The sequence below is a fragment of the Salmo trutta genome, chromosome 33 (assembly GCF_901001165.1).
Source record: "Salmo trutta chromosome 33, fSalTru1.1, whole genome shotgun sequence".
Taxonomy (NCBI): domain Eukaryota; kingdom Metazoa; phylum Chordata; class Actinopteri; order Salmoniformes; family Salmonidae; genus Salmo; species Salmo trutta.
The window spans coordinates 44,434,821-44,462,105 of NC_042989.1; the positions used below are offsets into that span (position 1 = coordinate 44,434,821).

At 46.0% G+C, this 27,285-nt stretch overlaps 1 protein-coding gene across 6 annotated transcripts in view; it reads right to left on the bottom strand.

Moving 5' to 3' along the window:
- The window catches only part of LOC115173051 (attractin), a 184,580-nt gene that overhangs the window by 93,006 nt on the left and 64,289 nt on the right, over window positions 1–27,285 (bottom strand). For all 6 annotated transcript variants that reach the window (XM_029731038.1, XM_029731036.1, XM_029731035.1 and 3 more), the window contains exons 10-11: window positions 22,358–22,512; window positions 19,293–19,377 (exon numbers count right to left, since the gene is read on the bottom strand). In XM_029731038.1, the coding sequence (XP_029586898.1) occupies window positions 19,293–19,377; window positions 22,358–22,512 (240 nt within the window). The remainder of the gene's footprint in view (window positions 1–19,292; window positions 19,378–22,357; window positions 22,513–27,285) is intronic.

The following is a 27,285-nucleotide window of genomic DNA, read 5'->3' on the forward strand; positions in this document are numbered from 1 at the left end:
CCTAGACCTAGACATAGTTCCCTAGACCTAGACATAGTTCCCTAGACCTAGACATAGTTCCCTAGACCTAGACAGAGCTCCCTAGACAGAGCTCCCTAGACAGAGCTCCCTAGACAGAGCTCCCTAGACAGAGCTCCCTAGACAGAGCTCCCTAGACAGAGCTCCCTAGACAGAGCTCCCTAGACAGAGACAGAGCTCCCTAGACAGAGACAGAGTTCCCTAGACAGAGACAGAGTTCCCTAGACAGAGACAGAGTTCCCTAGACAGAGACAGAGTTCCCTAGACAGAGACAGAGTTCCCTAGACAGAGACAGAGTTCCCTAGACAGAGACAGAGTTCCCTAGACAGAGTTCCCTAGACAGAGTTCCCTAGACAGAGTTCCCTAGACAGAGTTCCCTAGACAGAGTTCCCTAGACAGAGTTCCCTAGACAGAGTTCCCTAGACAGAGTTCCCTAGACAGAGTTCCCTAGACAGAGATCCCTAGACATTGACAGAGATCCCTAGACATTGACAGAGTTCCCTAGACATTGACAGAGTTCCCTAGACATTGACAGAGTTCCCTAGACATTGACAGAGTTCCCTAGACATTGACAGAGTTCCCTAGACATTGACAGAGTTCCCTAGACATTGACAGAGTTCCCTAGACAGAGTTCCCTAGACAGAGTTCCCTAGACAGAGTTCCCTAGACAGAGTTCCCTAGACAGAGTTCCCTAGACATAGACAGAGTTCCCTAGACATAGACAGAGTTCCCTAGACAGAGTTCCCTAGACATAGACAGAGTTCCCTAGACAGAGTTCCCTAGACATAGACAGAGTTCCCTAGACAGAGTTCCCTAGACATAGACAGAGTTCCCTAGACAGAGTTCCCTAGACATAGACATAGTTCCCTAGACAGAGTTCCCTAGACATAGACATAGCTCCCGAGACATAGACATAGCTCCATAGACATAGTTCCCTAGACATAGACAGAGTTCCCTAGACATAGTTCCCTAGACACAGTTCCCTAGACACAGTTCCCTAGACACAGTTCCCTAGACACAGTTCCCTAGACACAGTTCCCTAGACATAGACACAGTTCCCTAGACATAGACACAGTTCCCTAGACATATTCACAGCTCCCTAGACATAGTTCCCTAGACATTGACATAGTTCCCTAGACATTGACATAGTTCACTAGACAGAGACATAGTTCCCTAGACAGAGACATAGTTCCCTAGACAGAGACATAGTTCCCTAGACAGAGACATAGTTCCCTAGACAGAGACATAGTTCCCTAGACATAGACATAGTTCCTTAGACAGAGACATAGTTCCCTAGACAGAGACATAGTTCCCTAGACAGAGACATAGACATAGTTCCCTAGACATAGACATAGTTCCTTAGACAGAGACATAGTTCCCTAGAATGAGACATAGTTCCCTAGACCTAGACATAGTTCCCTAGACACAGTTCCCTAGACATAGACACAGTTCCCTAGACATAGACACAGTTCCCTAGACATATTCACAGCTCCCTAGACATAGTTCCCTAGACATTGACATAGTTCCCTAGACATTGACATAGTTCACTAGACAGAGACATAGTTCCCTAGACAGAGACATAGTTCCCTAGACATAGACATAGTTCCTTAGACAGAGACATAGTTCCCTAGACAGAGACATAGTTCCCTAGACAGAGACATAGTTCCCTAGACATAGACATAGTTCCTTAGACAGAGACATAGTTCCCTAGACAGAGACATAGTTCCCTAGACAGAGACATAGACATAGTTCCCTAGACATAGACATAGTTCCTTAGACAGAGACATAGTTCCCTAGAATGAGACATAGTTCCCTAGACCTAGACATAGTTCCCTAGACCTAGACATAGTTCCCTAGACCTAGACATAGTTCCCTAGACCTAGACATAGTTCCCTAGACCTAGACATAGTTCCCTAGACCTAGACATAGTTCCCTAGACAGAGACATAGTTCCCTAGACATAGACATAGTTCCCTAGACATTGACATAGTTCCCTAGACATTGACATAGTTCCCTAGACATTGACATAGTTCCCTAGACAGAGACATAGTTCCCTAGACATTGACATAGTTCCCTAGACATTGACATAGTTCCCTAGACAGAGACATAGTTCCCTAGACAGAGACATAGTTCCCTAGACAGAGACATAGACATAGTTCCCTAGACATAGACATAGTTCCTTAGACAGAGTTCCCTAGACATAGACATAGTTCCCTAGACAGAGTTCCCTAGACATAGACATAGCTCCCGAGACATAGACATAGCTCCATAGACATAGTTCCCTAGACATAGACAGAGTTCCCTAGACATAGTTCCCTAGACACAGTTCCCTAGACACAGTTCCCTAGACACAGACACAGTTCCCTAGACATAGACACAGTTCCCTAGACATAGACACAGTTCCCTAGAAATAGACACAGTTCCCTAGACATATTCACAGCTCCCTAGACATAGTTCCCTAGACATTGACATAGTTCCCTAGACATTGACATAGTTCACTAGACAGAGACATAGACATAGTTCCCTAGACAGAGACATAGACATAGTTCCCTAGACAGAGACATAGACATAGTTCCCTAGACCTAGACATAGTTCCCTAGACCTAGACATAGTTCCCTAGACCTAGACATAGTTCCCTAGACCTAGACATAGTTCCCTAGACCTAGACATAGTTCCCTAGACCTAGACATAGTTCCCTAGACCTAGACAGAGTTCCCTAGACCTAGACAGAGTTCCCTAGACCTAGACAGAGTTCCCTAGACCTAGACATAGTTCCCTAGACATTGACATAGTTCCCTAGACATTGACATAGTTCCCTAGACATTGACATAGTTCCCTAGACAGAGACATAGTTCCCTAGACAGAGACATAGTTCCCTAGACAGAGACATAGTTCCCTAGACAGAGACATAGTTCCCTAGACAGAGACATAGTTCCCTAGACAGAGACATAGTTCCCTAGACAGAGACATAGTTCCCTAGACAGAGACATAGTTCCCTAGACAGAGACATAGTTCCCTAGACAGAGACATAGACATAGTTCCCTAGACATAGACATAGTTCCTTAGACAGAGACATAGTTCCCTAGACAGAGACATAGTTCCCTAGACAGAGACATAGTTCCCTAGACAGAGACATAGTTCCCTAGACAGAGACATAGTTCCCTAGAAAGAGACATAGTTCCCTAGAAAGAGACATAGTTCCCTAGACCTAGACATAGTTCCCTAGACCTAGACAGAGTTCCCTAGACCTAGACAGAGTTCCCTAGACCTAGACAGAGTTCCCTAGACCTAGACAGAGTTCCTTAGACCTAGACAGAGTTCCCTAGACCTAGACAGAGTTCCCTAGACCTAGACAGAGTTCCCTAGACCTAGACAGAGCTCCCTAGACAGAGCTCCCTAGACAGAGCTCCCTAGACAGAGCTCCCTAGACAGAGCTCCCTAGACAGAGCTCCCTAGACAGAGCTCCCTAGACAGAGCTCCCTAGACAGAGCTCCCTAGACAGAGTTCCCTAGACAGAGTTCCCTAGACAGAGTTCCCTAGACAGAGTTCCCTAGACAGAGTTCCCTAGACAGAGTTCCCTAGACAGAGTTCCCTAGACAGAGTTCCCTAGACAGAGTTCCCTAGACAGAGTTCCCTAGACAGAGTTCCCTAGACAGAGTTCCCTAGACATAGACAGAGTTCCCTAGACATAGACAGAGTTCCCTAGACATAGACAGAGTTCCCTAGACATAGACAGAGTTCCCTAGACAGAGTTCCCTAGACATAGACATAGTTCCCTAGACATAGCTCCCGAGACATAGACATAGCTCCATAGACATAGTTCCCTAGACATAGACATAGTTCCCTAGACATAGACATAGTTCCCTAGACATAGACAGAGTTCCCTAGACATAGACAGAGTTCCCTAGACATAGACAGAGTTCCCTAGACACAGTTCCCTAGACACAGTTCCCTAGACACACAGTTCCCTAGACACACAGTTCCCTAGACACACAGTTCCCTAGACACACAGTTCCCTAGACACAGTTCCCTAGACACAGTTCCCTAGACACAGTTCCCTAGACACAGTTCCCTAGACACAGTTCCCTAGACATAGACACAGTTCCCTAGACATAGACACAGTTCCCTAGACTTGGTTCCCTAGACATAGTTCCCTAGACATTGACATAGTTCCCTAGACATTGACATAGTTCCCTAGACAGAGACATAGTTCCCTAGACAGAGACATAGTTCCCTAGACAGAGACATAGTTCCCTAGACAGAGACATAGTTCCCTAGACAGAGACATAGTTCCCTAGACATAGTTCCCTAGACATAGTTCCCTAGACATAGTTCACTAGACATAGTTCCCTAGACATAGACATAGTTCCCTAGACATAGACATAGTTCCCTAGACAGAGACATAGTTCCCTAGTCAGAGACATAGTTCCCTAGACAGAGACATAGTTCCCTAGACAGAGACATAGTTCCCTAGACAGAGACATAGTTCCCTAGACAGAGACATAGTTCCCTAGACAGAGACATAGACATAGTTCCCTAGACATAGACATAGACATAGTTCCCTAGACAGAGACATAGTTCCCTAGACAGAGACATAGTTCCCTAGACAGAGACATAGTTCCCTAGACAGAGACATAGTTCCCTAGACAGAGACATAGTTCCCTAGACAGAGACATAGTTCCCTAGACAGAGACATAGTTCCCTAGACAGAGACATAGACAGAGTTCCCTAGACAGAGACAGAGTTCCCTAGACAGAGACAGAGTTCCCTAGACAGAGACAGAGTTCCCTAGACAGAGACAGAGTTCCCTAGACAGAGACAGAGTTCCCTAGACAGAGTTCCCTAGACAGAGTTCCCTAGACAGAGTTCCCGAGACAGAGTTCCCGAGACAGAGTTCCCGAGACAGAGTTCCCGAGACAGAGTTCCCGAGACAGAGTTCCCGAGACAGAGTTCCCGAGACAGAGTTCCCGAGACAGAGTTCCCGAGACAGAGTTCCCGAGACAGAGTTCCCGAGACAGAGTTCCCGAGACAGAGTTCCCGAGACAGAGTTCCCGAGACAGAGTTCCCGAGACAGAGTTCCCGAGACAGAGTTCCCGAGACAGAGTTCCCGAGACAGAGTTCCCGAGACAGAGTTCCCGAGACAGAGTTCCCTAGACAGAGTTCCCTAGACAGAGTTCCCTAGACAGAGTTCCCTAGACAGAGTTCCCTAGACAGAGTTCCCTAGACAGAGTTCCCTAGACAGAGTTCCCTAGACAGAGTTCCCTAGACCTAGACAGAGTTCCCTAGACCTAGACAGAGTTCCCTAGACCTAGACAGAGTTCCCTAGACCTAGACAGAGTTCCCTAGACAGAGTTCCCTAGACAGAGTTCCCTAGACAGAGCTCCCTAGACAGAGCTCCCTAGACAGAGCTCCCTAGACAGAGCTCCCTAGACAGAGCTCCCTAGACAGAGTTCCCTAGACAGAGTTCCCTAGAAAGAGTTCCCTAGACAGAGTTCCCTAGACAGAGTTCCCTAGACAGAGTTCCCTAGACAGAGTTCCCTAGACAGAGTTCCCTAGACAGAGTTCCCTAGACAGAGTTCCCTAGACAGAGTTCCCTAGACATAGACAGAGTTCCCTAGACAGAGTTCCCTAGACATAGACATAGTTCCCTAGACATAGCTCCCGAGACATAGACATAGCTCCATAGACATAGTTCCCTAGACATAGACATAGTTCCCTAGACATAGACATAGTTCCCTAGACATAGACAGAGTTCCCTAGACATAGACAGAGTTCCCTAGACATAGACAGAGTTCCCTAGACATAGACAGAGTTCCCTAGACATAGACACAGTTCCCTAGACACAATTCCCTAGACACAGTTCCCTAGACACACAGTTCCCTAGACACACAGTTCCCTAGACACAGTTCCCTAGACACAGTTCCCTAGACACAGTTCCCTAGACATAGACACAGTTCCCTAGACATAGACACAGTTTCCCTAGACATAGTTCCCTAGACATAGTTCCCTAGACATTGACATAGTTCCCTAGACATTGACATAGTTCCCTAGACAGAGACATAGTTCCCTAGACAGAGACATAGTTCCCTAGACAGAGACATAGTTCCCTAGACAGAGACATAGTTCCCTAGACAGAGACATAGTTCCCTAGACATAGTTCCCTAGACATAGTTCACTAGACATAGTTCCCTAGACATAGACATAGTTCCCTAGACATAGACATAGTTCCCTAGACATAGACATAGTTCCCTAGACAGAGACATAGTTCCCTAGTCAGAGACATAGTTCCCTAGACAGAGACATAGTTCCCTAGACAGAGACAGAGACATAGTTCCCTAGACAGAGACATAGACATAGTTCCCTAGACATAGACATAGTTCCCTAGACATAGACATAGTTCCCTAGACAGAGACATAGTTCCCTAGACAGAGACATAGTTCCCTAGACAGAGACATAGTTCCCTAGACCTAGACATAGTTCCCTAGACCTAGACATAGTTCCCTAGACCTAGTTCCCTAGACCTAGACAGAGTTCCCTAGACCTAGACAGAGTTCCCTAGACCTAGACAGAGTTCCCTAGACCTAGACAGAGTTCCTTAGATAGAGCTCCCTAGACAGAGCTCCCTAGACAGAGCTCCCTAGACAGAGCTCCCTAGACAGAGACAGAGTTCCCTAGACAGAGACAGAGTTCCCTAGACAGAGACAGAGTTCCCTATACAGAGACAGAGTTCCCTAGACAGAGAGAGAGTTCCCTAGACAGAGACAGAGTTCCCTAGACAGAGACAGAGTTCCCTAGACAGAGTTCCCTAGACAGAGTTCCCTAGACAGAGTTCCCTAGACAGAGTTCCCTAGACAGAGTTCCCTAGACAGAGTTCCCTAGACAGAGTTCCCTAGACAGAGTTCCCTAGACAGAGTTCCCTAGACAGAGTTCCCTAGACAGAGTTCCCTAGACAGAGATCCCTAGACAGAGATCCCGAGACAGAGATCCCGAGACAGAGTTCCCGAGACAGAGTTCCCGAGACAGAGTTCCCGAGACAGAGTTCCCGAGACAGAGTTCCCGAGACAGAGTTCCCGAGACAGAGTTCCCGAGACAGAGTTCCCGAGACAGAGTTCCCGAGACAGAGTTCCCGAGACAGAGTTCCCGAGACATAGTTCCCGAGACAGAGACATAGTTCCCTAGACATTGACATAGTTCCCTAGACATTGACATAGTTCCCTAGACATTGACATAGTTCCCTAGACATTGACATAGTTCCCTAGACATTGACATAGTTCCCTAGACATTGTTCCCTAGACATTGACATAGTTCCCTAGACATAGTTCCCTAGACATAGTTCCCTAGACATAGTTCCCTAGACATAGTTCCCTAGACATAGTTCCCTAGACAGAGACATAGTTCCCTAGACAGAGACATAGTTCCCTAGACAGAGACATAGTTCCCTAGACAGAGACATAGACATAGTTCCCTAGACAGAGACATAGACATAGTTCCCTAGACATAGACATAGTTCCCTAGACATAGACATAGTTCCCTAGACAGAGACAGAGTTCCCTAGACAGAGACAGAGTTCCCTAGACAGAGACAGAGTTCCTATCCCTAGACAGAGACAGAGTTCCCTAGACAGAGACAGAGTTCCCTAGACAGAGTTCCCTAGACAGAGTTCCCTAGACAGAGTTCCCTAGACAGAGTTCCCTAGACAGAGACAGAGTTCCCTAGACAGAGACAGAGTTCCCTAGACAGAGACAGAGTTCCCTAGACAGAGACAGAGTTCCCTAGACAGAGACAGAGTTCCCTAGACATAGTTCCCTAGACATAGTTCCCTAGACATAGTTCCCTAGACATAGTTCCCTAGACATAGTTCCCTAGACATAGTTCCCTAGACAGAGACATAGTTCCCTAGACAGAGACATAGTTCCCTAGACAGAGACATAGACATAGTTCCCTAGACCTAGACATAGTTCCCTAGACCTAGACATAGTTCCCTAGACCTAGACATAGTTCCCTAGACCTAGACATAGTTCCCTAGACCTAGTTCCCTAGACCTAGTTCCCTAGACCTAGACATAGTTCCCTAGACCTAGACAGAGTTCCCTAGACCTAGACAGAGCTCCCTAGACAGAGCTCCCTAGACAGAGCTCCCTAGACAGAGCTCCCTAGACAGAGCTCCCTAGACAGAGCTCCCTAGACAGAGACAGAGTTCCCTAGACAGAGACAGAGTTCCCTAGACAGAGACAGAGTTCCCTAGACAGAGACAGAGTTCCCTAGACAGAGACAGAGTTCCCTAGACAGAGACATAGACATAGTTCCCTAGACCTAGACATAGTTCCCTAGACCTAGACATAGTTCCCTAGACCTAGACATAGTTCCCTAGACCTAGACATAGTTCCCTAGACCTAGACATAGTTCCCTAGACCTAGACATAGTTCCCTAGACCTAGACAGAGTTCCCTAGACCTAGACATAGTTCCCTAGACCTAGACAGAGTTCCCTAGACCTAGACAGAGTTCCCTAGACCTAGACAGAGCTCCCTAGACAGAGCTCCCTAGACAGAGCTCCCTAGACAGAGCTCCCTAGACAGAGACAGAGCTCCCTAGACAGAGACAGAGTTCCCTAGACAGAGACAGAGTTCCCTAGACAGAGACAGAGTTCCCTAGACAGAGACAGAGTTCCCTAGACAGAGACAGAGTTCCCTAGACAGAGACAGAGTTCCCTAGACAGAGTTCCCTAGACAGAGTTCCCTAGACAGAGTTCCCTAGACAGAGTTCCCTAGACAGAGTTCCCTAGACAGAGTTCCCTAGACAGAGTTCCCTAGACAGAGTTCCCTAGACAGAGTTCCCTAGACAGAGTTCCCTAGACAGAGTTCCCTAGACAGAGACAGAGTTCCCTAGACAGAGACAGAGTTCCCTAGACAGAGACAGAGTTCCCTAGACAGAGTTCCCTAGACAGAGTTCCCTAGACAGAGTTCCCTAGACAGAGTTCCCTAGACAGAGTTCCCTAGACAGAGATCCCTAGACAGAGTTCCCTAGACCTAGACATAGTTCCCTAGACCTAGACATAGTTCCCTAGACCTAGACATAGTTCCCTAGACCTAGACATAGTTCCCTAGACCTAGACAGAGTTCCCTAGACCTAGACAGAGTTCCCTAGACCTAGACAGAGCTCCCTAGACAGAGCTCCCTAGACAGAGCTCCCTAGACAGAGCTCCCTAGACAGAGACAGAGCTCCCTAGACAGAGACAGAGTTCCCTAGACAGAGACAGAGTTCCCTAGACAGAGACAGAGTTCCCTAGACAGAGACAGAGTTCCCTAGACAGAGTTCCCTAGACAGAGACAGAGTTCCCTAGACAGAGTTCCCTAGACAGAGTTCCCTAGACAGAGTTCCCTAGACAGAGTTCCCTAGACAGAGTTCCCTAGACAGAGTTCCCTAGACAGAGTTCCCTAGACAGAGTTCCCTAGACAGAGTTCCCTAGACAGAGTTCCCTAGACAGAGTTCCCTAGACAGAGTTCCCTAGACAGAGACAGAGTTCCCTAGACAGAGACAGAGTTCCCTAGACAGAGTTCCCTAGACAGAGTTCCCTAGACAGAGTTCCCTAGACAGAGTTCCCTAGACAGAGTTCCCTAGACAGAGTTCCCTAGACAGAGATCCCTAGACAGAGTTCCCTAGACAGAGATCCCTAGACAGAGATCCCTAGACAGAGTTCCCTAGACATTGACAGAGTTCCCTAGACATTGACAGAGTTCCCTAGACATTGACAGAGTTCCCTAGACATTGACAGAGTTCCCTAGACATTGACAGAGTTCCCTAGACATTGACAGAGTTCCCTAGACAGAGTTCCCTAGACAGAGTTCCCTAGACAGAGTTCCCTAGACAGAGTTCCCTAGACAGAGTTCCCTAGACAGAGTTCCCTAGACAGAGTTCCCTAGACAGAGTTCCCTAGACAGAGTTCCCTAGACAGAGTTCCCTAGACATAGACAGAGTTCCCTAGACAGAGTTCCCTAGACATAGACATAGTTCCCTAGACAGAGTTCCCTAGACAGAGTTCCCTAGACAGAGTTCCCTAGACAGAGTTCCCTAGACAGAGTTCCCTAGACAGAGTTCCCTAGACAGAGTTCCCTAGACAGAGTTCCCTAGACAGAGACAGAGTTCCCTAGACAGAGACAGAGTTCCCTAGACAGAGACAGAGTTCCCTAGACAGAGTTCCCTAGACAGAGTTCCCTAGACAGAGTTCCCTAGACAGAGTTCCCTAGACAGAGTTCCCTAGACAGAGATCCCTAGACAGAGTTCCCTAGACATTGACAGAGTTCCCTAGACATTGACAGAGTTCCCTAGACATTGACAGAGTTCCCTAGACATTGACAGAGTTCCCTAGACATTGACAGAGTTCCCTAGACATTGACAGAGTTCCCTAGACAGAGTTCCCTAGACAGAGTTCCCTAGACAGAGTTCCCTAGACAGAGTTCCCTAGACAGAGTTCCCTAGACAGAGTTCCCTAGACAGAGTTCCCTAGACAGAGTTCCCTAGACAGAGTTCCCTAGACAGAGTTCCCTAGACAGAGTTCCCTAGACATAGACAGAGTTCCCTAGACAGAGTTCCCTAGACATAGACATAGTTCCCTAGACAGAGTTCCCTAGACATAGACATAGCTCCCGAGACATAGACATAGCTCCATAGACATAGTTCCCTAGACATAGACAGAGTTCCCTAGACATAGTTCCCTAGACACAGTTCCCTAGACACAGTTCCCTAGACACAGTTCCCTAGACACAGACACAGTTCCCTAGACATAGACACAGTTCCCTAGACATAGACACAGTTCCCTAGACATAGACACAGTTCCCTAGACATATTCACAGCTCCCTAGACATAGTTCCCTAGACATTGACATAGTTCCCTAGACATTGACATAGTTCACTAGACAGAGACATAGTTCCCTAGACAGAGACATAGTTCCCTAGACATAGACATAGTTCCTTAGACAGAGACATAGTTCCCTAGACCTAGAAATAGTTCCCTAGACCTAGACATAGTTCCCTAGACCTAGTTCCCTAGACCTAGACATAGTTCCCTAGACATTGACATAGTTCACTAGACAGAGACATAGTTCCCTAGACAGAGACATAGTTCCTTAGACAGAGACATAGTTCCCTAGAATGAGACATAGTTCCCTAGACCTAGAAATAGTTCCCTAGACCTAGACATAGTTCCCTAGACCTAGTTCCCTAGACCTAGACATAGTTCCCTAGACCTAGACATAGTTCCCTAGACCTAGACATAGTTCCCTAGACCTAGACATAGTTCCTTAGACCTAGACATAGTTCCCTAGACCTAGACATAGTTCCCTAGACCTAGACAGAGTTCCCTAGACCTAGACAGAGTTCCCTAGACATAGACATAGTTCCCTAGACATAGACATAGTTCCCTAGACATTGACATAGTTCCCTAGACAGAGACATAGTTCCCTAGACATTGACATAGTTCCCTAAACAGAGACATAGTTCCCTAGACAGAGACATAGTTCCCTAGACAGAGACATAGTTCCCTAGACAGAGACATAGTTCCCTAGACAGAGACATAGACATAGTTCCCTAGACATAGACATAGTTCCTTAGACAGAGTTCCCTAGACATAGACATAGTTCCCTAGACAGAGTTCCCTAGACATAGACATAGCTCCCGAGACATAGACATAGCTCCATAGACATAGTTCCCTAGACATAGACATAGTTCCCTAGACACAGTTCCCTAGACACAGTTCCCTAGACACAGTTCCCTAGACACAGACACAGTTCCCTAGACATAGACACAGTTCCCTAGACATAGACACAGTTCCCTAGACATATTCACAGCTCCCTAGACATAGTTCCCTAGACATTGACATAGTTCCCTAGACATTGACATAGTTCACTAGACAGAGACATAGTTCCCTAGACAGAGACATAGACATAGTTCCCTAGACAGAGACATAGACATAGTTCCCTAGACAGAGACATAGACATAGTTCCCTAGACAGAGACAGAGACATAGTTCCCTAGACAGAGACAGAGACATAGTTCCCTAGACAGAGACATAGTTCCCTAGACAGAGACATAGTTCCCTAGACAGAGACATAGTTCCCTAGACAGAGACAGAGACATAGTTCCCTAGACAGAGACAGAGACATAGTTCCCTAGACCTAGACATAGTTCCCTAGACCTAGACATAGTTCCCTAGACCTAGACATAGTTCCCTAGACCTAGACATAGTTCCCTAGACCTAGACATAGTTCCCTAGACCTAGACATAGTTCCCTAGACCTAGACATAGTTCCCTAGACCTAGACATAGTTCCCTAGACCTAGACATAGTTCCCTAGACCTTGACATAGTTCCCTAGACATTGACATAGTTCCCTAGACATTGACATAGTTCCCTAGACATTGACATAGTTCCCTAGACAGAGACATAGTTCCCTAGACAGAGACATAGTTCCCTAGACAGAGACATAGTTCCCTAGACAGAGACATAGTTCCCTAGAAAGAGACCTAGACATAGTTCCCTAGACCTAGACATAGTTCCCTAGACCTAGACATAGTTCCCTAGACCTAGACAGAGTTCCCTAGACCTAGACAGAGTTCCCTAGACCTAGACAGAGTTCCCTAGACCTAGACAGAGTTCCCTAGACCTAGACAGAGTTCCCTAGACAGAGTTCCCTAGACAGAGCTCCCTAGACAGAGCTCCCTAGACAGAGCTCCCTAGACAGAGCTCCCTAGACAGAGCTCCCTAGACAGAGCTCCCTAGACAGAGCTCCCTAGACAGAGCTCCCTAGACAGAGTTCCCTAGACAGAGTTCCCTAGACAGAGTTCCCTAGACAGAGTTCCCTAGACAGAGTTCCCTAGACAGAGTTCCCTAGACAGAGTTCCCTAGACATAGACTGAGTTCCCTAGACATAGACTGAGTTCCCTAGACATAGACTGAGTTCCCTAGACATAGACTGAGTTCCCTAGACATAGACTGAGTTCCCTAGACAGAGTTCCCTAGACATTGACATAGTTCCCTAGACATAGCTCCCGAGACATAGACATAGCTCCATAGACATAGTTCCCTAGACATAGACATAGTTCCCTAGACATAGACAGAGTTCCCTAGACATAGACAGAGTTCCCTAGACATAGACACAGTTCCCTAGACACACAGTTCCCTAGACACAGTTCCCTAGACACAGTTCCCTAGACACAGTTCCCTAGACACAGTTCCCTAGACACAGTTCCCTAGACATAGACACAGTTCCCTAGACATAGACACAGTTCCCTAGACATAGACACAGTTCCCTAGACATAGTTCCCTAGACATAGTTCCCTAGACATTGACATAGTTCCCTAGACATTGACATAGTTCCCTAGACAGAGACATAGTTCCCTAGACAGAGACATAGTTCCCTAGACAGAGACATAGTTCCCTAGACAGAGACATAGTTCCCTAGACATAGTTCCCTAGACATAGTTCACTAGACATAGTTCCCTAGACATAGTTCACTAGACATAGTTCCCTAGACATAGACATAGTTCCCTAGACATAGACATAGTTCCCTAGACCTAGACATAGTTCCCTAGACAGAGACATAGACATAGTTCCCTAGACATAGACATAGTTCCCTAGACATAGACATAGTTCCCTAGACATAGACATAGTTCCCTAGACAGAGACATAGTTCCCTAGACAGAGACATAGTTCCCTAGACAGAGACATAGTTCCCTAGACCTAGACATAGTTCCCTAGACCTAGACATAGTTCCCTAGACCTAGACATAGTTCCCTAGACCTAGACAGAGTTCCCTAGACCTAGACAGAGTTCCCTAGACCTAGACAGAGTTCCTTAGATAGAGCTCCCTAGACAGAGCTCCCTAGACAGAGCTCCCTAGACAGAGCTCCCTAGACAGAGCTCCCTAGACAGAGCTCCCTAGACAGAGCTCCCTAGACAGAGCTCCCTAGACAGAGCTCCCTAGACAGAGCTCCCTAGACAGAGCTAGAGTTCCCTAGACAGAGACAGAGTTCCCTAGACAGAGACAGAGTTCCCTAGACAGAGACAGAGTTCCCTAGACAGAGACAGAGTTCCCTAGACAGAGACAGAGTTCCCTAGACAGAGTTCCCTAGACAGAGTTCCCTAGACAGAGTTCCCTAGACAGAGTTCCCTAGACAGAGTTCCCTAGACAGAGTTCCCTAGACAGAGTTCCCTAGACAGAGTTCCCTAGACAGAGTTCCCTAGACATTGACAGAGTTCCCTAGACAGAGTTCCCTAGACAGAGTTCCCTAGACAGAGTTCCCTAGACAGAGTTCCCTAGACAGAGTTCCCTAGACAGAGTTCCCTAGACAGAGTTCCCTAGACAGAGTTCCCTAGACAGAGTTCCCTAGACAGAGTTCCCTAGACATTGACAGAGTTCCCTAGACAGAGTTCCCTAGACATTGACAGAGTTCCCTAGACAGAGTTCCCTAGACATTGACAGAGTTCCCTAGACAGAGTTCCCTAGACATTGACAGAGTTCCCTAGACAGAGTTCCCTAGACAGAGTTCCCTAGACAGAGTTCCCTAGACAGAGTTCCCTAGACATAGACAGAGTTCCCTAGACACAGTTCCCTAGACATTGACATAGTTCCCTAGACAGAGACATAGTTCCCTAGACAGAGACATAGTTCCCTAGACAGAGACATAGTTCCCTAGACAGAGACATAGTTCCCTAGACAGAGACATAGTTCCCTAGACAGAGACATAGTTCCCTAGACAGAGACATAGTTCCCTAGACATAGTTCCCTAGACATAGTTCCCTAGACATAGTTCACTAGACATAGTTCCCTAGACATAGTTCACTAGACATAGTTCCCTAGACATAGACATAGTTCCCTAGACATAGACATAGTTCCCTAGACATAGACATAGTTCCCTAGACAGAGACATAGTTCCCTAGACAGAGACAGAGACATAGACATAGTTCCCTAGACAGAGACATAGACATAGTTCCCTAGACCTAGACAGAGCTCCCTAGACAGAGCTCCCTAGACAGAGCTCCCTAGACAGAGCTCCCTAGACAGAGCTCCCTAGACAGAGCTCCCTAGACAGAGCTCCCTAGACAGAGCTCCCTAGACAGAGCTCCCTAGACAGAGCTCCCTAGACAGAGCTCCCTAGACAGAGTTCCCTAGACAGAGTTCCCTAGACAGAGTTCCCTAGACAGAGTTCCCTAGACAGAGTTCCCTAGACAGAGTTCCCTAGACAGAGATCCCTAGACAGAGATCCCTAGACAGAGATCCCTAGACAGAGATCCCTAGACAGAGTTCCCTAGACAGAGACAGAGTTCCCTAGACAGAGACAGAGTTCCCTAGACAGAGACAGAGTTCCCTAGACAGAGACAGAGTTCCCTAGACAGAGACAGAGTTCCCTAGACAGAGTTCCCTAGACAGAGTTCCCTAGACAGAGTTCCCTAGACAGAGTTCCCTAGACAGAGTTCCCTAGACAGAGTTCCCTAGACAGAGTTCCCTAGACAGAGTTCCCTAGACAGAGTTCCCTAGACAGAGTTCCCTAGACAGAGTTCCCTAGACAGAGTTCCCTAGACAGAGTTCCCTAGACAGAGTTCCCTAGACATTGACAGAGTTCCCTAGACAGAGTTCCCTAGACATTGACAGAGTTCCCTAGACATTGACAGAGTTCCCTAGACATTGACAGAGTTCCCTAGACATTGACAGAGTTCCCTAGACAGAGTTCCCTAGACATTGACAGAGTTCCCTAGACAGAGTTCCCTAGACAGAGTTCCCTAGACAGAGTTCCCTAGACATAGACAGAGTTCCCTAGACAGAGTTCCCTAGACATAGAAATAGCTCCCGAGACATAGACATAGCTCCATAGACATAGTTCCCTAGACATAGACAGAGTTCCCTAGACACAGTTCCCTAGACACAGTTCCCTAGACACAGTTCCCTAGACACAGTTCCCTAGACACAGTTCCCTAGACACAGTTCCCTAGACATAGACACAGTTCCCTAGACATAGACACAGTTCCCTAGACATAGACACAGTTCCCTAGACATAGACACAGTTCCCTAGACATTGACATAGTTCCCTAGACATTGACATAGTTCCCTAGACATTGACATAGTTCCCTAGACATTGACATAGTTCACTAGACATTGACATAGTTCACTAGACAGAGACATAGTTCCCTAGACAGAGACATAGACATAGTTCCCTAGACATAGACATAGTTCCCTAGACATTGACATAGTTCCCTAGACCTAGACATAGTTCCCTAGACCTAGACATAGTTCCCTAGACCTAGACATAGTTCCCTAGACCTAGACATAGTTCCCTAGACCTAGACATAGTTCCCTAGACCTAGACAGAGTTCCCTAGACATAGACAGAGTTCCCTAGACATAGTTCCCTAGACATAGTTCCCTAGACATTGACATAGTTCCTTAGACAGAGACATAGTTCCTTAGACAGAGACATAGTTCCCTAGACATAGACATAGTTCCTTAGACAGAGACATAGTTCCTTAGACAGAGACATAGTTCCCTAGACCTAGACATAGTTCCCTAGACCTAGACCCCTAGACCTAGACATAGTTCCCTAGACCTAGACATAGTTCCCTAGACCTAGACATAGTTCCCTAGACCTAGACATAGTTCCCTAGACCTAGACATAGTTCCCTAGACCTAGACATAGTTCCCTAGACCTAGACATAGTTCCCTAGACCTAGACAGAGTTCCCTAGACCTAGACAGAGTTCCCTAGACCTAGACAGAGTTCCCTAGACCTAGACAGAGTTCCCTAGACAGAGTTCCCTAGACATAGACATAGTTCCCTAGACATAGACATAGTTCCCTAGACATAGACATAGTTCCCTAGACATAGACATAGCTCCCGAGACATAGACATAGCTCCATAGACATAGTTCCCTAGACATAGACATAGTTCCCTAGACATAGACAGAGTTCCCTAGACACAGTTCCCTAGACACAGTTCCCTAGACACAGTTCCCTAGACACAGTTCCCTAGACACAGTTCCCTAGACATAGACACAGTTCCCTAGACATAGACACAGTTCCCTAGACATAGACACAGTTCCCTAGACATAGACACAGTTCCCTAGACATAGACACAGTTCCCTAGACATAGACACAGTTCCCTAGACATAGACACAGTTCCCTAGACATAGTTCCCTAGACATAGTTCCCTAGACATTGACATAGTTCCCTAGACAGAGACATAGTTCCCTAGACATAGACATAGTTCCCTAGACATAGACATAGTTCCCTAGACATAGACATAGTTCCCTAGACATAGACATAGTTCCCTAGACAGAGACATAGTTCCCTAGACATAGACATAGTTCCCTAGACAGAGACATAGACATAGTTCCCTAGACAGAGACATAGTTCCCTAGACAGAGACATAGTTCCCTAGACAGAGACAGAGACATAGTTCCCTAGACAGAGACATAGACATAGTTCCCTAGACCTAGACATAGTTCCCTAGACCTAGACAGAGTTCCCTAGACCTAGACAGAGTTCCCTAGACCTAGACAGAGTTCCTTAGATAGAGCTCCCTAGACAGAGCTCCCTAGACAGAGCTCCCTAGACAGAGCTCCCTAGACAGAGCTCCCTAGACAGAGCTCCCTAGACAGAGCTCCCTAGACAGAGCTCCCTAGACAGAGTTCCCTAGACAGAGACAGAGTTCCCTAGACAGAGACAGAGTTCCCTAGACAGAGACAGAGTTCCCTAGACAGAGACAGAGTTCCCTAGACAGAGACAGAGTTCCCTAGACAGAGACAGAGTTCCCTAGACAGAGTTCCCTAGACAGAGTTCCCTAGACAGAGCTCCCTAGACAGAGCTCCCTAGACAGAGCTCCCTAGACAGAGCTCCCTAGACAGAGCTCCCTAGACAGAGCTCCCTAGACAGAGCTCCCTAGACAGAGCTCCCTAGACAGAGCTCCCTAGACAGAGCTCCCTAGACAGAGCTCCCTAGACAGAGCTCCCTAGACAGAGCTCCCTAGACAGAGTTCCCTAGACAGAGTTCCCTAGACAGAGTTCCCTAGACAGAGTTCCCTAGACAGAGTTCCCTAGACAGAGTTCCCTAGACAGAGACAGAGTTCCCTAGACAGAGTTCCCTAGACAGAGTTCCCTAGACAGAGTTCCCTAGACAGAGTTCCCTAGACAGAGTTCCCTAGACAGAGTTCCCTAGACAGAGTTCCCTAGACAGAGTTCCCTAGACAGAGACAGAGTTCCCTAGACAGAGACAGAGTTCCCTAGACAGAGTTCCCTAGACAGAGACAGAGTTCCCTAGACAGAGACAGAGTTCCCTAGACAGAGACAGAGTTCCCTAGACAGAGACAGAGTTCCCTAGACAGAGACAGAGTTCCCTAGACAGAGACAGAGTTCCCTAGACAGAGACAGAGTTCCCTAGACAGAGACAGAGTTCCCGAGACAGAGTTCCCGAGACAGAGTTCCCGAGACAGAGTTCCCGAGACAGAGTTCCCTAGACAGAGTTCCCTAGACAGAGTTCCCTAGACAGAGATCCCTAGACAGAGATCCCTAGACATTGACAGAGTTCCCTAGACAGAGTTCCCTAGACAGAGTTCCCTAGACAGAGTTCCCTAGACAGAGTTCCCTAGACAGAGTTCCCTAGACAGAGTTCCCTAGACAGAGTTCCCTAGACAGAGTTCCCTAGACAGAGTTCCCTAGACAGAGTTCCCTAGACAGAGTTCCCTCGACATAGACAGAGTTCCCTAGACATAGACAGAGTTCCCTAGACATAGACAGAGTTCCCTAGACATAGACAGAGTTCCCTAGACAGAGACAGAGTTCCCTAGACATAGACAGAATTCCCTAGACATAGACAGAATTCCCTAGACATAGACACAGTTCCCTAGACAGAGTTCCCTAGACAGAGTTCCCTAGACAGAGTTCCCTAGACAGAGTTCCCTAGACAGAGTTCCCTAGACAGAGTTCCCTAGACAGAGTTCCCTAGACAGAGTTCCCTAGACAGAGTTCCCTAGACAGAGTTCCCTAGACAGAGTTCCCTAGACAGAGTTCCCTAAGCTTTCTCCCCCCACCTCCTGTATTTTGATGTGATATGTTTCTCCAACCGTACCTCAATTCAGATTCGATTCACGTTTAGATGGAATATTTGGCTGTTTTGGCTCCCAGAGCCACTTCGCCTCTAAACAGAACATGTCAGGTCCTTGGACTATAAGGTGTAATGTTGGGCTCCAACAGTCCATTACTGGGCTAGGGACCCTGAAGCAGACGGTCTCTCTGTACCTGTCACTGTAGACGGCCGTGTGTCCGAACCGGTTGACATCATGGTGGAGGTCTGGTCTGGACAGCACTGACCACTCATCACATGCTGTTTAGAGAGAGAGCGAGAGACATATTTACATTGACAAGTTTCTACATCCGTTTGTTGTTACATGATCTGACCAGCAATGTGTTACAGTTAGACTGGGTTAGGGTTAGACAGGGTTAGACTGGGTTAGACTGGGTTAGGATTAGTAACAGACATCTCAACATCAACTGATCAGAGGAGACTGTGTGAATCAGGCCTTCATGGTCAAATTGCTGCAAAGAAACCACTACTAAAAGGACACCAATATTATGTTTCTTGGGCCAAGAAACACGAGAAATGGCTGCCATCACTGGCCCGGTCTGGCTGCCATCACTGGCCCGGTCTGGCTGCCATCACTGGCCCGGTCTGGCTGCCATCACTGGCCCGGTCTGGCTGCCACCAGCCCACCAATGTCCCCTGCAGATGTTCAGGTATTCTCTGACTGGTAGACTATATTGTCACTATGAATGGTGGATAGAGCAACACTGAAGCATGCATGAGAGCACAAGCTGTTCCGGACGACTGTGTTATCACGCTCTCCATAGCCGATGCGAGTAAGACCTTTAAACCTAGACAAAAAGAACACCTACATGAGAATACTATTCATTGACTACAGCTCAGCGTTGTGCCCTCCAAGTTCATCCCTAAGCTAAGGACCCTAGGACTAAACACCTACCTTTTCAACTGGATCCTGGACTTCCTGACGGGCAGCCCCCAGGTGGTAAGGGTAGGTAACAACACATCTGCCATGCTGACCCCCAACACTGGAGCCCCTCAGGGGTGCGTGCTCAGTCCCCTCCTGTACTCCCTGTTCACCCACGACTGCACGGCCAGGCACAACTCCAACACCATCATTAAGTTTGCCGACGACAACGGTGGTAGGCCTGATCACCAACAACGATGAGACAGCCTATAGGGAAGAGGTCAGAGACCTGGCCAACCTTTCCCCAAACGTGATCAAGACTAAGGAGATGATTGTGGACTACAGGAAAAAGGAGCACCGAGCACGCCCCCATTCTCATCGACGGGGCTGTAGGGGAGCAGGTCGAGTACATCAAGATCCTTGGTGTCCACATCACCAACAAACTATCATGGGTCAAACACACCAAGACAGTCTTAAAGAGGGCTCAACAATGCATATTCCACCTCAGGAGATGGAAAAGAATTGGCATGGGTCCTCAGATCCTCAAAACGTTCTACAGCTGCACCATCAAGAGCATTCTGACTGGTTGCATCACCGCCTGATATGGCAACTGCTCGGCCTGCGACCGCAAGACACTACAGAGGGCAGTGCGTACGGCCCAGAACATCACTGGGTCCAAGCTTCCTGCCATCCAGGACCTCTATACCAGGCGGTGTCAGAGAAATTACCTAAACATTTCTAAAGGCTCCAGTCACCCAAGTCCTAGACTGTTCTCTTTGCTACCGCAGGGCAAGGGGTACCGGAGCGCCAAGTCTAAGTCCAATCTTTTTTATTTGATTTCAGGACAAGAGAGAGTCTCTGCTGTTGTTTTCATGAACTAACAAACTTTAGAATGACATGTGGTGTTTTTGAGAGGTTATTAACTTCTATGGGACCTGCGGGACACAGCCAGTGAAATATCAGGGCGGCAAATTCAAAACAACAAAATGTCATAATTCAACTTTCTCAAACATACAACTATTTTCCACCATTTTAAAGATACACTTCTCCTTGATGTAACCACATTGTCCAATTTCAAAATGGCTTTACAGCTAAAGCAAAACATTAGATTATGTTAGGAGAATAAATAGACAAAAATAATCACACAGCCATTTTCCAAGCAAGGACATGTGTCAATAAAACCCAAAACACAGCTAAATTAAGCACTAACCTTTGACGATCTTCATCAGATGACACTCCTAGGACATTATGTTACACAATACATGTATGTTTTGTTCGATAAAGTTCATATTTATATCCAAAAACAGCATTTTACATTGCCGCGTGATGTTCAGCAAATGTATTCCCACCAAAACTCCGGTGAATGTGCACATCAATTTACAAAAATACTCATCATAAACGTTGACAAAATATATAACAATTATTTAAAGAATTATAGATAAACTACTCCTGGATGCAACCGCTGTGTCAGATTTTAAAATAGCTTTACGGAGAAAGCACATTTTTCAATATTCTGAGTACATAGCTCGCCATCACAGCAAGCTATTCAGACACCCGTCAAGTTCGGGGCAACCTAAACTCAGAATTAATTAGTATTAGAAATATTCTCTTACCTTTGCTGATCTTCGTCAGAATTCACTCCCAGGACTGCTACTTCCACAAGAAATGTTGTTTTTGTTCGAAATAATCCATATTTATGTCCAAATACCTCCGTTTTGTTTGTGCGTACAGATAACTTATCCAAAGGCATAACGCGCGAGCGCGGTACCAGAGACGAAAAGTCGAAATGTTCCATTACCGTACTTAGAAGCATGTTAAACGCTGTTTAAAATCAATCTTTATGGTATTTTTAACGTAAAATTGCGATAATATTCCAACCGGACAATAACATATTCATTCAAGAAGAAAAAGAAGGAACGCTCGCAGGATTGCGCATATCCGATCCATTTGTCCACAGGCAGTCCACTGATTGACTGAGCTCCTATTATCTGCCCAGTGATAGACTGAAAGAACTTTCTGAAGGCTGTTGACAGCCAATGGAAGTCTTAGGAAGTGCAACGTGACCCCACAGAAACTGTAGTTTCGACAGAGAATCAAAAGAAGAACTACAATTCTCAGACTTTCCACTTCCTGGTTGGATTTTTCTCAGGTTTTTGCCTGCCATATGAGTTCTGTTATACTCACAGACACCATTCAAACAGTTTTAGAAACTTCAGAGTGTTTTCTATCCAAATCTACTAATAATATGCATATTCTAGTTTCTGGGCAAGAGTAGTAACCTGTTTAAATTGGGTACTTTTTCATCCGGCTGTGAAAATACTGCCCTCTACACCCCAACAGGTTAAGGCTGTCACGTACCCAGGTCATAGGCCATGAAGTCAGAGGAGAAGCACTTGGCTCCGTGGCTCATGGACGTGTCGTTGTGAGTGTTCCCTCCAAACACCAGCATGGTTCCGCTAACGATGACCGCCGTGTGGAGGTACCGGAAGAACCCGCTGTCCTTTAGAACCGTCCTGGAAACACACAGAACCATTGAGAACATCAGCAGGAGAACAGATACAATGTGTCCCCCAAATGGCCCCCTATTCCCTATGGGCCCTGGACAAATCTAGTGCACTATATATGGAATAGGACACCTTATTCTCTATGGGCCCTGGACAAACCTAGTGCACTATATATGGAATAGGACACCCTATTCTCTATGGGCCCTGGACAAACGTAGTGCACTATATAGGGAATAGGACACACATATGGGCAGCAGGTAGCCTAGTGGTTAGAGCGTTGGGCCAGTAACCAGCAGGTAGCCTAGTGATTAGAGCGTTGGGCCAGTAACCAAAAGGTTGCAAGATCGAATCCCTGAGCTGACAAGGTAAAAAAATCTGTCGTTACGCCCCTGAACAAGGCAGTTAACCCACTGATTAGAGGCCATCATTGTAAATAAGAATTTGTTCTTAACTGACTGGCCTAGTTAAATAAAAGGTAAAATAAAAAATTTAAATAAAATATAGCGTCCCAACACCAACAGGTACATGAATTAACAGTAATACAGTATCTACACAGAGGGCATGCATTAAAACAGTGGTTACTACAGTGTTAATGTGTTACTATTATAGAGTTAAACACTTACTATAGAGAGCAGATTACTGTGAATTAGAGGCAGACCCATATGAGATTAGAGCAGACCCATATGAGACTAGAGGCAGACCCATATGAGATTAGAGACAGACCCATATGAGATTAGAGCAGACCCATATGAGATTAGAGCAGACCCATATGAGACTAGAGGCAGACCCATATGAGACTAGAGGCAGACCCATATGAGACTAGAGACAGACCCATATGAGATTAGAGCAGACCCATATGAGACTAGAGGCAGACCCATATGAGACTAGAGACAGACCCATATGAGACTAGAGACAGACCCATATGAGACTAGAGACAGACCCATATGAGATTAGAGCAGACCCATATGAGACTAGAGACAGACCCATATGAGACTAGAGACAGACCCATATGAGATTAGAGACAGACCCATATGAGATTAGAGACAGACCCATATGAGATTAGAGACAGACCCATATGAGATTAGAGACAGACCCATATGAGATTAGAGGCAGACCCATATGAGACTAGAGGCAGACCCATATGAGACTAGAGGCAGACCCATATGAGACTAGAGGCAGACCCATATGAGACTAGAGGCAGACCCATATGAGACTAGAGGCAGACCCATATGAGACTAGAGACAGACCCATATGAGACTAGAGACAGACCCATATGAGACTAGAGACAGACCCATATGAGATTAGACAGACCCATATGAGACTAGAGGCAGACCCATATGAGATTAGAGACAGACCCATATGAGACTAGAGGCAGACCCATATGAGACTAGAGGCAGACCCATATGAGACTAGAGGCAGACCCATATGAGACTAGAGACAGACCCATATGAGACTAGAGACAGACCCATATGAGATTAGAGCAGACCCATATGAGATTAGAGCAGACCCATATGAGATTAGAGACAGACCCATATGAGACTAGAGACAGACCCATATGAGATTAGAGCAGACCCATATGAGATTAGAGCAGACCCATATGAGATTAGAGACAGACCCATATGAGATTAGAGCAGACCCATATGAGATTAGAGCAGACCCATATGAGACTAGAGACAGACCCATATGAGACTAGAGACAGACCCATATGAGACTAGAGACAGACCCATATGAGACTAGAGACAGACCCATATGAGACTAGAGACAGACCCATATGAGACTAGAGGCAGACCCATATGAGATTAGAGACAGACCCATATGAGACTAGAGACAGACCCATATGAGACTAGAGACAGACCCATATGAGATTAGAGCCAGACCCATATGAGATTAGAGCCAGACCCATATGAGACTAGAGACAGACCCATATGAGACTAGAGACAGACCCATATGAGACTAGAGACAGACCCATATGAGACTAGAGACAGACCCATATGAGACTAGAGACAGACCCATATGAGACTAGAGACAGACCCATATGAGATTAGAGCAGACCCATATGAGACTAGAGACAGACCCATATGAGATTTTTGGATCTGATACTGATTAGCCAATATTATTATTATTATTAGTATTATTATTAGTATTATTATTATTATAGGTGGAACAACAAATGTAAATGTTTTCTGTAGGGATTGAAACTCAACTCTCTGACTGGTGTAGTTGCGTTGGGTAATAAGTCCAGTGTTACCGAAGCGCGCCAGGCAAGACTGGTTTATAGCCATGTAAAGAGTGCCCTCTTCAGGACAAATAATGAAATGCAAAAACTAAATAAAGTTCTATGAACAATGGCTTTTTCTACGCATTTTATATCAGCCCTTTTAAATGCTGATAAAATGCATCCGTATCAGGCGATGGTATCTGTGAACAGATAAATCGGTCGGGCTCTGCTGTTAATATGGACGTATGAACAGAGCTTATTCACAGATTAGTTGAACTCCCTTGTAGTTAGTCGCTCTGGATCAAAGTGTGAGGATAAGAATATCTGACAAATAACTGCATTATAAAATGGAGGCTAAATGTAATACAAACACCCTCAAAAGAGGTCTTCGCTGAAACTTAAAGGACTAGTTCACTATTTTACAACTTGATGTTAGATGGTTCCTCACCCCAATTTGACTGTTTTGAGTACTCAAATAAAAAAGTAGTTTTTAGAAGACAAGGCCCACACTAGAAACACATGTGTGCATTTATCTACACTGAGTGTACAAAACATAAAGAACACCTTCCTCACATCGAGTTGCGCCCCCTCTCCCCTTTTGCCCTCAGAACAGCCCCAATTTGTCGGGACATGGACTCTACAAGGTGTTAAAGCGTTCCACAGGGATGCTGGTCCATGCTGACTCCAATGCTTCCCACAGTTGTGTCAAGTTGGCTGGATGTCCTTTGGGTGGTGGACAATTCTTGGTACACAAGGGAAACATGAGAGTGACACAAGAACTGTGTCTGGCATACTGTGTTTAGCATACTTTGGCATGACATGCCAACGACAAATTCAGAAAATACACCTCAATGCCTAACTGACCAAATTATGAAAGACAAACATTGTCATTTTGAATTCCCTAAAGTGAGAATGGAAGCGGTGGAAAAATATTGTTGTCCAAAAAGCCACTGGGGTCTGACAATTTGGATGGAAAATGACTGAGAATGATAGCGGACGATATCACCTTCAGAAAGTATTCACATTCCATGACTTTTTCTACATTTTGTTGTGTTACAGCCTGAATTTAAAATGATTATTTTTTGTCCCTGGCCTACACACAATACCCCATAATGTCAAAGTGGAAGTATATTTTTTAGAATTGTTTTCAAATTAATAAAAAAATGAATAATAAGTATTCAACTCCTTTGTTATGGCAAGCTAAATAAGATCAGGAGAAAAACATGTCTCAAGTCAGAAGTTACATAATAGTGTTTAACATGATTTTTGAAGGACTCCCCCATAACTGTACCCCACAATTACCTGTAAGATCCTGCAATCAAGCAGTGAATTTCCAACACAGATTAAACCCCAAAGACCAGGGAGGTTTTCCAATGTCTCGCTAAGAAGGGCATCAATTGGTAGATGGGTCCCCAAATCCAATCCAACACATCACTGAGTACCACTCTCCATATTTTCAAGCATGGTGGTGGCTACATCATGTTATGGGTATGCTTGTTCATTTTGTATTTTTTATTTAACCTTTAACTAGGCAAGTCAGTTAAGAACACATAATTTTTTTACAATGACGGCCTACGCCGGCCAAACCAGGACGATGCTAGGCCAATTATGCGCCGTCCAATAGGACTCCCAATCACAGCCGGTTGTGATACAGCCTGGATTCGAACCAGAGTGTCTGTAGTGACGCCTCTATCACTGAGATGCAGTGCCTTAGACTACCGCGCCACTCGGAAGCTTATAATCGTTAAGGACTGGTAAGTTTTTCTGTCACACCCTGATCTGTTTCACCTGTCCTTGTGATTGTCTCCACCCCCTCCAGGTCTTATTTTCCCCAGTGTATTTATCCCTGTGTTTCCTGTGTTTCCTGTCTCTCTGCCCCAGTGTATTTATCCCTGTGTTTCCTGTCTCTCTGCCCCAGTGTATTTATCCCTGTGTTTCCTGTCTCTCTGCCCCAGTGTATTTATCCCTGTGTTTCCTGTTTCTCTGTACCAGTGTATTTATCCCTGTGTTTCCTGTCTCTCTGCCCCAGTGTATTTATCCCTGTGTTTCCTGTCACTCTGCCCCAGTATATTTATCCCTGTCTTTCCTGTCTCTCTGCCCCAGTGTATTTATCCTTGTGTTTCCTGTCTCTCTGTGCCAGTTTGTCTTGTATGTTTTCAAGTCAACCAGAGCGGTTTCCCATACTCCTTTTCTATTCTTTCGTATTCTTCATTTTGACCTGTTTTCTGGACTCCATTTTTGCCTGTACACGACCATTCTTTGGCCTACCCCATTTGGATTTATTAAAGTTCAAAGACTCTTACCATCTGCCTCCTGTGTGTGCATCTGGGTCTCACCTTGTGCCCTTATATTTTCAGGATAAAAACATGAATGAAATGGAGCTAACTTTTTGTGGAAAGCTCTTAGAGACTTACCCAGAAAGACTCAGAGCTCTTAGACACTTACCCAGAAAGACTCACAGCTCTTAGAGACTTACCCAGAAAGACTCAGAGCTCTTAGAGACTTACCCAGAAAGACTCACAGCTCTTAGAGACTTACCCAGAAACACTCACAGCTCTTAGACA